The 12,827-nt window shown below is 43.5% G+C and overlaps 1 protein-coding gene across 1 annotated transcript in view; it reads left to right on the top strand.

Moving 5' to 3' along the window:
• LOC144594367 (polycystin-1-like protein 2) overlaps window positions 1-9,787 on the top strand; it is a 101,912-nt gene extending 92,125 nt beyond the window's left edge. Inside the window, exons 40-42 of the mRNA XM_078400771.1 lie at window positions 2,323-2,424; window positions 3,844-3,975; window positions 9,515-9,787. Coding sequence (XP_078256897.1) covers window positions 2,323-2,424; window positions 3,844-3,975; window positions 9,515-9,613 — 333 coding nt within the window. The 3' untranslated portion in view covers window positions 9,614-9,787. The remainder of the gene's footprint in view (window positions 1-2,322; window positions 2,425-3,843; window positions 3,976-9,514) is intronic.
• The last annotated feature ends 3,040 nt before the right edge of the window (window positions 9,788-12,827 follow it).

Raw genomic sequence — 12,827 nt, 5'->3', positions numbered from 1 at the left:
TCTCCGAGATCTTTGGTTTCCTCACACACTCCAAAGACGTAAAAGTTTATCGGTTAATTGGCTTGCTGTAAATGTAAAATTGTACCTGGTGTGTGTAGGGTGGTGTTAATGTGCAGACTTGGTGGGTGGAAGGGCCTGTTTCCACATTGTATAAACTAAACTGAACTAAACTAATGATACGTGTGTGGTCTCCTGTACAGTTCAGAACCCAGAAGCAGATCCAGTGCCTGCCTTCAGTGTGCAGGGATAACCCTGAGTTCCCAGCTCTCCATCCCACTCTCACTCTGCCCTATCCGTCTGTGGCCTCCAGCATTGAGGCCTAACACAGACTTAACAATACAATGTCACCTTCTGTCTGAGCATGTGGCAATCGTCTGGACTGAACACTGAATTTCAGTTTCAGATAACCCGCTTTTTCTGATTGTATCAACTGTCAGTCATCCTTCTGTAATCCTGACTCTGTTTTTCTCTTGCCAGCAGTGTGGCCTGGGCCGCTGGGTATTTCCCACAGCTCCGCCGGTCCCAGTATTTGCATGTTTATTTATTTGAATTCTCTTTCTACCTGGCTGTCTTTGTTAGGTTACAAACCAAACGGTGTCAGCAAAGGTCTTTCATCATGACAGCGCCAGCACTATCCCATCACGACACTCCCTTTTGCTCTCTCCACCCTTTCCCATCCCTCTGCAACAGTGCTTTTATGGTGAAGGCACACACCATTATGCGCACCGGCAACTCAATTAAAAATCATTTAAAAGCTCATTTGATGGACAGCAGCTAATAGCATTGAGTAAACTGTTATGTGCGTTTGTTTCCCCCACCTTTTAGTCTACAAAAAAATATCACTGCTCTGCATCTTAAAATTAACTTGTCCTCCCTTTCTCATTCTCCCAGTTCTTCAATATGAAATGGCAACTATTTCTCCATCCACAGCTGCTGCCTAACTTGGTCATCTTTTCCAGCATTATCCGTTTTTATTATCACAAACGTGTTTCGAGGTGGTTTGCACCTGCCTGGCCAAATGTTGGGCCAAAATATTTATCGGTTTTATTCAGTTTACTGCCAAATTTCAAAGAAGGGGATGAGGATTCCCCATTCAAAAAGACCCGAGATACTTCACAGTGGCGCTGCAGGAGAGTTGTTGCTTTACAGAGCCAGACTCTCGGGTTCAATCCTGAGCACGGGTGCTGTCTGTATGGAGTTTTGTACTTTCTCCCCGTGACTGCGCGGGCTTTCGCCGCCGGGTGCTCCGGTTTCCTCCCACACTCCAAAGACATGTGGGTTTGTAGGTTGATCGGCTTCTGCAAATTGTCCCTAGTGCGTAAGGTAAAACTAGTGCATGGGTGATCGATGGTCGGTGCGGACTAGGTGGGCCAAAGGGCCTGTTTCCACGCTGTATTTCATTCCATTTCCCCTTGCTTGACAGCAGCTGACGAAATGGGGTGGTGTCTTTGTAAGGGTTTCAGGCCTTGTAATGCTGCAGGCAATTTGCCTCACCCGTGTCATGTGGTGATTACATGGCATTTCTTGACAAAAAGGAGAAATACCACAGCTGGAAGGGATCCCACTTCCCCATTACACACATCCCTACACACAAAACCATTTGCAATATTATGGCTGCAGTGCTGTTTGGTTCTACTTTCGACACACCCCACAACAAACTAAAGAAAGTCTACCCGGCAATGATCAGGCATTGTCCAATCCCTGTGTCCAGGCACCTTCCATTATGTAAAGCATCTCGTTATATAAAACTGGAAATACTGGAAGCACTTTGCAAGTCAGGCACCAATTATGGAACCAAAACAGGGTTAATGTCACACCTGCAATTATTATTTTGATTTTCAAAATTTCCATTGACAGTTTGACTGATTACTTACACAAATCTAGGATGGTGAAGTCTGTTGTCCATTTTGATACTTTTTTTCTTTGTATCCCATTCATTAATCTGTCATTGTTTGCTTTTAATCAATTTCTGCAGTTATACCTCAAATTATGTAAAAGCAGACTATCTCCTGGACCCCTTTGACTTTTAAATGTCAATAGACTCATACAACACGGAAACCGGCCCCTCTGCCCAACTCGTCCATGCCGGAGAGTATTCCCCATCTAAGCGAGTCCCATTTGCCCACGTTTGGTCCATATCCCTCCAAACGTTTCCTATCCATGCACCTGTCCAAGTCTTAAATATATTGTTACTGTACCTGCTTTAACTACCTTTGAGCAAGGCATCCCATACCCACCACCCTCTGTGTGAAGAATTGTGGTCATGTAGTCTCCAGCAATGTAATGAGAAATCCATTATTACATTCTATCTCTGTTCTACAGGCTAATCTGATGTTCGGTTGGACTATGTCCTCTTATAAAACCATATTTGATGCTGCAGAGACAATGATAAGTCTTCAAATGGGGATCTTCAACTATGAAGAGGTACGGAAAGCAAACACTGTAACAATAATTCTTTATTCATGGCAGAAGATGGATAATGAGCTAATCTGTACCAGAAGCATTTGAGTCTATTTTGGTAGGAGACCTGATTCTCTGTGTTTTATTGTACAAGTAATGGAACAAGTGGGATTGCTTGTTTGTGTTTGTCAGTTGTATTTTGCAGAGGTGTTAAAATGATTCCCTCCATATGCATACACATAATAACATCCATATGAACATCTGAATTAAGAGCAGGAGTTGGCCAATCGGTCCTTCAAGCCTGCTCTGCCATTTACTATAATTATGGCTGATCTTGTCCTCAACCTCAACTGCCCATTCCCATCTACCTCACTCTCTTGCTTTACAAAAAATCTATCTACCTCTCCCTTAAAAATATTCAAAGACTGTGACCATCGCCTTTTGAGGAAGAGAATTCCAAAGATTCACAACCATCTCTAGAGCAGTAAGTTTTGCCTCATCGCTATCGTCAATGAACAGTGCCTTATTTTTAAACAGTGGCCGCTGTTCTAGATCCTCCTACTAAAGAAACATTCCTATCTCCATCGCACGGCTCGGATTGTACAGCACTAGCATCGTGGTTAAAAAACAACTCGAGCAGCCTTTGCCTTTGTCCCACTTTGCAGACATTCAACTTAATTTTCACTGGGGTCCACCAATGTATCTTGAGGATCCATTTCAAATCATATTGCATCACATTTGGTTCGATGGCATTCTGAAAGTAATATTGATGAAATGGATGATGCGTTGGGATTGATTTTATCCAAATTCAATTATTACAGAAATGCCAGAGGATGATGTGTTGGTTGCAGAGGCTGGCGGGTGAAAGGTTTAGTTTAGTTTATTGTCACGTGTACCGAGGTACAGTGAAAAGCTTTTGTTGTGTGTTAACTAGTCAGCAGTAAGACTGTACACGATCAAAATACAAAGCGACTGCTTTGCCAAACACTTGCACTCGGTTGATCTCCCGGTTACTAACTATTTTAACTCCACTTCCAATTCCCATGCTGACCTTTTCATCCTGGGGTTTCTCCATTGCCACAGTATGGCCACACGCAAACTGGAGGAACAGCGCCTCATATTCCACTTGGGTAGCTTACAACGCAATGGCATGAACGTTGAATTTTCCAATTTTAAGTAACTAATCCACAACAGGCTCCTTCCCTCTCCCCTTCCTCCCCAAAGAACCCCCCCCCCCTTTTTTTCTTTCTTTCCCTCCCCCCAACCCCCCCCCCCCTCTACAATCAGTCTAAAGAAGGGTTCCAACCTAAAACATCACCTATCCATGTTCTCCAAAGATGCTGAGTTACTCCAGCATTTGTGTCTATCTTTGGTATAAACCAGCATCTGCAGTACCTTGTTATTATATGAAAATAATGTCTCCTTTTTGCTTTACTTGACCAGGTATTGGACTACAATCCAATTCTAGGTTCATTTCTGATTGGCTCATGCATCATCTTTATGACATTTGTCGTGCTGAACCTTTTCATTTCAGTTATACTTGTGGCATTCAGTGAAGAACAGAAGAATTATAAGGTTTGCATAATAATCTTTATTAACATATTTTATTTATTTCTATATTATTTCATTTTTCCTAATGACACAGGAGGCCATTCAGCCCACAGAAGGCTGCACTGACCACAGAATAATTATAGCAGTTCTATTCTTTGGCCTATTTCCCTGTATCCTCTCTCTATAATATGCCCATGAGCTCAGGGGGAATAGTGGTACAGCGGTAAAGTTGCTGCCTTACAGTACCAGAGACCCAGGTTCAATCCTGACAGTGGGTACTGTCTGTACAGAGTTTGTGCGTTCTCCCTTTGACCGCATGGGTTTTCTCCAGGTGCTCCAGTTTCTGCCCATATTCCATAGATGTGCAGGTTTGTAGCTAAATTGTTTTTTGTAAATTTTCCCCAGTGTGTAGGATATCCACTAGGATAGAACTAGTGTATGGGTGATCGTTGGTCGGCACTGACTTGGTGGGCTGAAGGGCCTGTTTCCACCCTGTATCTCTAAACTAAACTCCTCTCTGATTCTCCTGTCACCCACCAATACGTGAGGTAATTTACAGTGGCAAATAAACCTACCATACCAGGACAACCTTGGGATGAGGGAGGACAAAGATCACCTGGCAAGACCCATGTGATCACAGGTAAGACTTGCAAACTCCACATAGACAGCACCAGAATTGAAACCTGGTCGCTGGAGTTGCAACGCTGCATGCTATCTCTTGTACCACAGTGCCATCCAAGCTGTTGTAATAACTGCATATCTTTGTAGTGTTTACAGCAGTGGTAATGATTCTCAGTGGTCATAAAGTCTTGAAGAATTTGGCAATGAACTTGATCCTTTTCAGAGAAATAATCTAAATTAAATCCCAATAAAACAGGGATTTATTTTGAAATTAGATTTGTCTCTTTGTGTTTCGCTATAGGTTCTGTTCATTTAAATTCTGCTGCGTGGGTTTAACTATTCCAACATGATAAGAGTGTTCATTGGGCAAGGATTTAGAGGTCATAAGGATTAGGAGTAGAATTAGGCCATTCGGCCCATCAAGTCTACTCTGCCATTCAATCATGGCTGATCTACCTCTCCCTCCTAACCCCATTCTCCTGCCTTCTCCCCATAACCTCTGACACCCGTACTAATCAAGAATCTATCTGTCTTCACAATATCCACTGACTTGGCCTCTACAGCCTTCCGTGGCAAAGAATTCCACAGAGCTGATCTGTTTGTGTGAACTTGGTACTGAGAGCAGAGTTTTCCACACAATCAAAACTTTAACAATTCAGTAGCTTAATACGTAGATTCAAGATTCAATTTAATCAAGATTCAATTTAATTGTTACATGTACCAATTAAGGTACAGTGAAATTTGAGTTATTCAATGGTTGGGTAACGTATATGAACGTATATGAATATATTCAATGTTTGGGTAACAAAAGAGCGGCACGGTGGCGCAGCGGTAGAGTTGCTGCCTTACAGCGAATGCAGCGCCGGAGACTCAGGTTCGATCCAGACTACGGGCGCTGTCTGTTCGGAGTTTGTACGTTCTCCCCGTGACCTGCATGGGTTTTCTCCGAGATCTTCGGTTTCCTTCCACACTCCAAAGACGTACAGTAATGTAGGTTAATTGACTGGGTAAATGTAAAAATTGTCCCTCGTTTGTGTAGGATAGTGTTAATGTGCAGGGATCGCTGGGCGGCGCGGACTCGGTGGGCCGAAGGGCCTGTTTCCGCGCTGTATCTCTAAATCTAAAAAAAAATCTAAAGAAAGACCTGCTACTTTATGAAGCCAAGCCTCCAAGGTGTCCGAAGTGTTATCTTGTGCAATAAATACATACTACCTTTTATGTGATGTGATCTTTGTGCCATCCCCAATGATAAAACAGCTCGGCTTCCACCTAAAGACATGCAGAGAATCCCCCACTGCGTATCCAAGACTCAATGTTAGATAGAGGAATATAACTGAGGATAAACGTGGTGTATGCTGCAAGGAAGCCAGATCATAAGCTTGGTGGGCAACATGGCCACAGTACTTGAGCTGCATTAAGCAGGATGAAAATAAATGTTTCTTTAATGTAAAATGCTTTGGCACCTGTGTGGCTGGATCAATTGAATGCTTTAGAAGCTAAAGGTTCAACATGCAAACAGGTATTTATCTCACAGGACTTTGTCTTATATACGCATGTTGCACTAATCACAATGTAACTTTTGTTCTGTTTATTTTGTCCAACTAAAATCAAAGGTCACACAGTCAAAGCATCTGAAGTAGATAATGCCATTTGCATACAAGGAGTACTTTCTAAAAATTATTATTATTGTACTGTAAAAGAAGTAGCAACCAATTTACAGATTGGAATCTCTCCCCAAGTGACACATGATAGCCATTAAGACATAGAGCAGGGAAAAAGCCCGACAGCCCAACTTGCCCACGCCAACCAGCATGCCCCATCTACACGAGTGCCACCTGTCTGCATTTTGCCCATATCCTTATAAATCTATCCTATCCATGTACCTGTCCAAATGTCTTTTAAACGTTGAGATAGTACCTGCCCCAACTACCTTATCTGGCAGCTCATTCCAAATACTCACCATGCTTTGTATTAAGAAAAAGCTTGCTGCTCAGGTTATCCAGGGAATAAATTCCTAGCCTGCCCAACCTCTCAACATAGCTCAGGCCCTTGAATCCTGGCAATATCCTCGTAGTTCCGAGGATTTACGAAGGGGAAATCATGCTTGACTAATCTTCTGGAATTGTTTGAGTTTGTAACTAGGAAAATTGACTGGGGAGAGCCGGTGGATGTGGTGTACCTCGACTTTCAGAAAGCCTTCGACAAGGTCCCACATAGGAGATTTGTGGGCAAAATTAAAGCACATGGTATTGGGGGTAGGGTACTGACATGGATAGAAAATTGGTTGGCAGACAGAAAGCAAAGAGTGGGGATAAATGGGTCCCTTTCAGAATGGCAGGCAGTGACTAGTGACTAAGGCTCGGTGCTGGGACCGCAGCTATTTACAATATACATTAATGACTTGGATGAAGGGATTAAAAGTACCATTAGCAAATTTGCAGATGATACAAAGTTGGGCGGTAGTGTGAACTGTGAGGAAGATGCTATGAGGTTGCAGGGTGACTTGGACAGGTTGTGTGAGTGGGCGGATGCATGGCAGATGCAGTTTAATGTGGACAAGTGTGAGGTTATCCACTTTGGTGGTAAGAATAGGAAGGCAGATTATTATCTGAATGGTGTCAAGTTAGGAAAAGGGGACGTACAACGAGATCTGGGTGTCCTAGTGCATCAGTCACTGAAAGGAAGCATGCAGGTACAGCAGGCAGTGAAGAAAGCCAATGGAATGTTGGCCTTCATAACAAGAGGAGTTGAGTATAGGAACAAAGAGGTCCTTCTGCAGTTGTACAGGGCCCCAGTGAGACCGCACCTGGAGTACTATGTGCAGTTTTGGTCTCCAAATTTGAGGAAGGATATTCTTGCTATTGAGGGCGTGCAGCGTAGGTTTACTAGGTTAATTCCCGGAATGCGGGACTGTCATATGTTGAAAGACTGAAGCGACTAGGCTTGTATACACTGGAATTTAGAAGGATGAGAGCGGATCTTATCGAAACATATAAGATTATTAAGGGGTTGGACACATGAGAGGCAGGAAACATGTTCCCAATGTTGGGGGAGTCCAGAACCAGGGGCCACAGTTTAAGAATAAGGGGTAGGCCATTTAGAACGGAGATGAGGAAGAGAGTCAGAGAGTTGTAAATCTGTGGAATTCTCTGCCTCAGAAGGCAGTGGGGGCCAATTCTCTGAATGCATTCAAGAGAGAGGTAGATAGAGCTCTTAAGAATAGCGGAGTCAGGGGGTATGGGGAGAAGGCAGGAACGGGGTACTGATTGAGAATGATCAGCCATGATCACATTGAATGGTGGTACTGGCTTGAAGGGCTGAATGGCCTACTCCTGCACCTATTCTCTATTGTCTAAATCTTCTCTGCGCTATTTCCATCTTAACAACATCTTTCCTATAACAGGGTGACCAAAACTGAACACAATTCCAAATGTGACCTCACCAACATCTTGTACAATGGTTACGTAACATCCCAGCTTCTATGCTCAGTACTCTGACAGATGAAGGCCAACATGCCAAAAGCCGTCTTGACCACACTATCTACCTGTGACGTCACTTTCAAGGAACTATATATATCCCTCTGCTTTACAACACTCCCCAGAGCCGTGCCATTCACTGTGAATATTCTTCCCCAGTTTGACTTCCCAAAATGCAACACCTCACACTTATCTGTATTAAACTTAATTAACCATTCCTCAGCCCAACTGATCAAGATCCTGCAGCAATTTTTGATAACCTTCTTCGCTACCTAAGATGCCACCCACTTTTGTGTCATCTGAAAACTTGCTGATCATGCCTTGTACATTTTTATCCAAATTGTAGATATAAACCAAACTCGGCAAAGGGCCCAGCACTGATCACCGAGGCCCATCACTATTCACAGGCCTCCAGTCTGAAAAACAACCTTCTACAATCACCCTCTGCTTCCTTCCATGAAACCAATTCTCCATCCGTTCTGCTAAGTCTCCCTGGATCCTATACAATTGAAGCATTATGTATTAATCCATACATTAAAGACCAGATAATACTTTTTTTGTTTTGTGATGCTGACTGAAGGATAAATATTGATCAGGTCACCAGGGAGAAATCCTCTGCTCTTACTCACAGCTACGTCACAATATATTTTATATCCACCTAAGAGTGTAGCTGGTGCTTTGGTTTAATGCATCATCTGAAAAATGAAACCTCCAATATGTGTCTGGTCCTGCACTGGATTATCAGTAAGATTATTATATTCCATTTCCTGGAGTGGGATTTGAACCCAGTTTGCTACTCTGACATGAAAGTGTTAACTGATCTACAATTACCACACCTGATCTCAGTCCGCCTGGACCTACATGATCTCCTGGTGCTAAACACTAACTCCCCCTCCCATTCCCTACTGACTTTTCTGTCCTGGGCCTCCTCCATTGTCAGTGTGGCCCAACGCAAATTGGAGAAACAGCACCTTGGGCAGCTGACAACCCAGCTTCTCTAACTTTAAGTAACCCTTGCTTTCCCTCTCTTCTTCCCTCCCCCATCCTAGTTCTCCGACCAGTTTGACTGCCCTCCTGATTAAATTTTATTTTCGCGGACCTCGATGTCACCTTCCCCAAGCTAACAATGATCTATTCTACAATTTCCTTGAAATCCGTCCACTTTGATCACACCTTACCATTCCGTATCTCTGTGTCTCCCTCTCCCCTGAGTCTCAGTCTGAAGAAGGGTCTCAACCCAATACGTCAGCCATTCCTTCTATCCAGAGATGCTGCCTGTCCCAATGTTACTCCAGCATTTTGTGTCTATCTACAATTGTGTCTATCTACAGTTGCACTGGCAGTTCTAAAATACTTGAATTTGTAATATCATAAAAATCCAGCCTGAATATGCTACATTTGAGAAAATAAGTTGATTTGATGGCATGTTGTGAATAAAGTAAGGAATATTTTTGCTTATTTTTAAGGCTTCTGAGGAAGAAGAAATAGTTGATCTGATGCTGACAAAAGTGTGCAGCTTTTTGGGGATCAAATCTAAGAAGGATTCCTCAAAATCAAGAGGCTGACGCTGTAAACATCTCACATTATAATCCAGCAGCAAATACCAGTTTATGTAATAGTGTGCAATTTGATTTAATAAAACAATATGTAGATTAAAGAGTATCAATATGGTAATTATATGCTATCTATTAGTATTTGAATAAAATGGCTACATGCGTGTGCTACTGTCTTGCATCAGTGTGTCACAATAAAGTATAATGAAAGTATAATGACATTTATTTGGAAAGCTCTCTCATTCCAACTTTTGTTGTTCCATGATTGTTTTCATTGCATCTTATCATTATCCAATATTGACAATTAGGCAATAGGTTGGATTAGATTTCACTTGTGATCCCAAATAAATTTAGAGACTTTGCTGGATCCTAAACTAATTTCTTCACATTTGGAACACAGAACAATTAAATTTTGTTTTAGTTTTTCACTTTACCAACTTCATAATGACAGTGATATTGGGTGAAAGAAGTTCATCTCCACAATATCCCACAGCTATCTTGGTTTCATGTTCAACGCCCTTGTCCCTGCAAGGATTCCATTCCATTTTTCCAGTTTCACTCTGCTTCTTGCACCTGTTCTGATTAGCTGACTACAGAATGTCCTCACTTTTCATTCACCAGAGGTTTGCCTCAACCAGAATTGGCAGAGTTCTCAAATACAACTCTATTTCCCACATTTCTGTCACCCCCCCCCCCCACCCTCTTCCCAACTAGAGAAAGGATAATATAAGAAAATAACTGCAGGTGCTGGTGCAAATCGAAGGTATTTATTCACAAAGTGCTGGAGTAACTCAGCAGGTCGGGCAGCATCTCGGGAGAGAAGGAATGGGTGACGTTTCGGGTCGAGACCCTTCTTCAGACTGATGTCCCGCCCCCCCTGACATCAGTCTGAAGAAGGGTCTCGACCCGAAACGTCACCCATTCCTTCTCTCCCGAGATGCTGCCCGACCTGCTGAGTTACTCCAGCACTTTGTGAATAAATACCTTAGAGAAAGGATAATGTTCTACTTATCTACATGTTCAAAAGGCCTGGCCCCTGCTGCGACTTTTTGGTATACTATTCCAATCCCACAACCTCTTCCATTCTCATGGCACTTTTCCATGCAACTGCAATAGGATACACCATCAGGCCTTGTACCTCATTCCTTCCCTAAACTGAGAACCCAAACAGTTCTTCCAGGTGAAGCCACAATTCACTTGCACTTCTAGTTCTAGCTATTGCATTTAATGCTCACAATGTGGATTCCTCTGTACTGATGTGTAGGAAGGAGCTACAGAGGTTGGTTTAAACCGAAGATGGATACAAAAAACTGGAGTAACTCCGTGGGCCAGGCAGCATCTCTGGAGAAAAGGAATAGATGATGTTTTGGGTCAAGACCCTTCTTCAGACCGAGAGTCAGGGGAAAGGGAAACAAGAGATATAGACAGTGATGCAGAGAGATATAGAACAAATGAATGAAAGATATTCAAAAAAGTAACGATGATAAAGGAAACAGGCCATTGTTAGCTGTTGACATTTCCTACACATTGTTTGCTGTTGTTAGGTGAGAACGAGTACAACGAGACTCAACAGGACGACTTTGCAGCCGGTATGGCTTGGGTGGGGGAGGGATGGGGAGAGAGGGAATGCAGGGGTTACTTGAAGTTACTTGAAGTTAGAGAAATGCACTGTCAGTACAGGAGTCTGCCCACATCAGCCAGCCAAGGAGTGGAATGGAAGCAAGTCATCCTCCACCCTGAGGGACCAGTCTGTTCGGGTGGCAAATGTTGTGCACCTTTTCAAGAAGGGCTGCAGGGAAAATGCTGGGAACTATAGGCCGGTGAGCTGAACATTTGTAGTTGGTAAGTTACTGGAGAGTATTCCGAGGGATAGGATATACAGGCATTTGGATGGGCAAGGGCTGATTGGGGATAGTCAGCATGGTTTTGTACGTGGGAGGTCGTGTCTCACAAATCTGATTGATTTTTTTGAAGACATGACCAAAAAGGTTGATGAGGGCAGAGCTGTAGATGTTGTGTACATGGACTTCAGTTAGGCGTTCATCAAGGTTCGGCATGGTAGGCTGCGCTGGCAGGTTAGATCGTATGGGATCCAAGGGGAGATAGCTGAATGGATCGCAAATTGGCTCCATGGAAGGAAGCACAGGGTAATGGTGGAAGGTTGTTTCTCGGTCTGGAGGCCTGTGACTCGTGGTGTGCCTCAGGGTTCGGTGCCGGGCCTGTTACTGTTTGCCATCTACATCAATGATCTAGGAGTACAGATGCATGGTTCCTTGAAGGTCGAGTCGCAGGTAGATAAGGTGGTCAAAAAGGCTTTTGGCACTTTGGCTTTCATCAGTCAGAGTATTGAGCATAGAAGTTGGGAGGTCATATTGCAGTCGTATAAGACGTTGGTGAGATCGCATTTAGAATATTGTGTTCAGTTGTGGGCACAATGTTATAGGAAACATATTGTCAAGTTTGAAAGGGTTCAGAAAAGAACCCTTTTCGAGATGAGAAAACATTTCTTCACACAGAGAGTGGTGAGTCTGTGGAATTCTCTGCCACAGAAGGTAGTTGAGGCCAGTTCATTGGCTATATTTAAGAGGGAGTTAGATGTGGCCCTTTTTGCTAAAGGGATCAGGGGGTATGGAGAGAAGGCAGGTACAGGTTACTGAGCTGGATGATCAGCCATGATCATATTGAATGGCCGTGCAGGCTCGAAGGGACGAATTGCCTACTCCTGCACCTATTTTCTATGTTTCTATGAAAAGATTTACGAGGATGTTGCCAGGACTAGATGGTGTGAGCTATCGGGAGAGGTTGAGTAGGCTGGGTCTCTATTCCATGGAGCGCAGGAGGATCAGGAGGTATACAAAATCATGAGAGGAATAGATCAGGTAGATGCAGTCTTTTGCCCAGAGTAGGGGAATCCAGGACCAAAGGACATAGGTTCAAAGTGAAGGGGAAAAGATTTAATAGGAATCCGAGGGGGTAACATTTTCACACAAAGGGTGGTGGGTGTATGGAACAAGCTGCCAGAGGAGGTAGTTGAGGCTGGGACTATCCCATCGTTTAAGAAACAGTTGGACAGGTACATGGATAGGGCAGGTTTGGAGGGATGTGGACCAAGCGCAGACAGGTGGGACTAGTGTAGCTGGGACATGTTGCTCGGTGTGGGCAAGTTGGACCGAGGGGCCTGTTTCCACACTGTATCACTACTCTATGACTCTGTTGATCCGCAGTG

This window comes from Rhinoraja longicauda, chromosome 6 (genome assembly GCF_053455715.1).
Source record: "Rhinoraja longicauda isolate Sanriku21f chromosome 6, sRhiLon1.1, whole genome shotgun sequence".
Classification (NCBI taxonomy): domain Eukaryota; kingdom Metazoa; phylum Chordata; class Chondrichthyes; order Rajiformes; family Arhynchobatidae; genus Rhinoraja; species Rhinoraja longicauda.
This window is presented reverse-complemented; position numbering and strand designations above follow the sequence as displayed.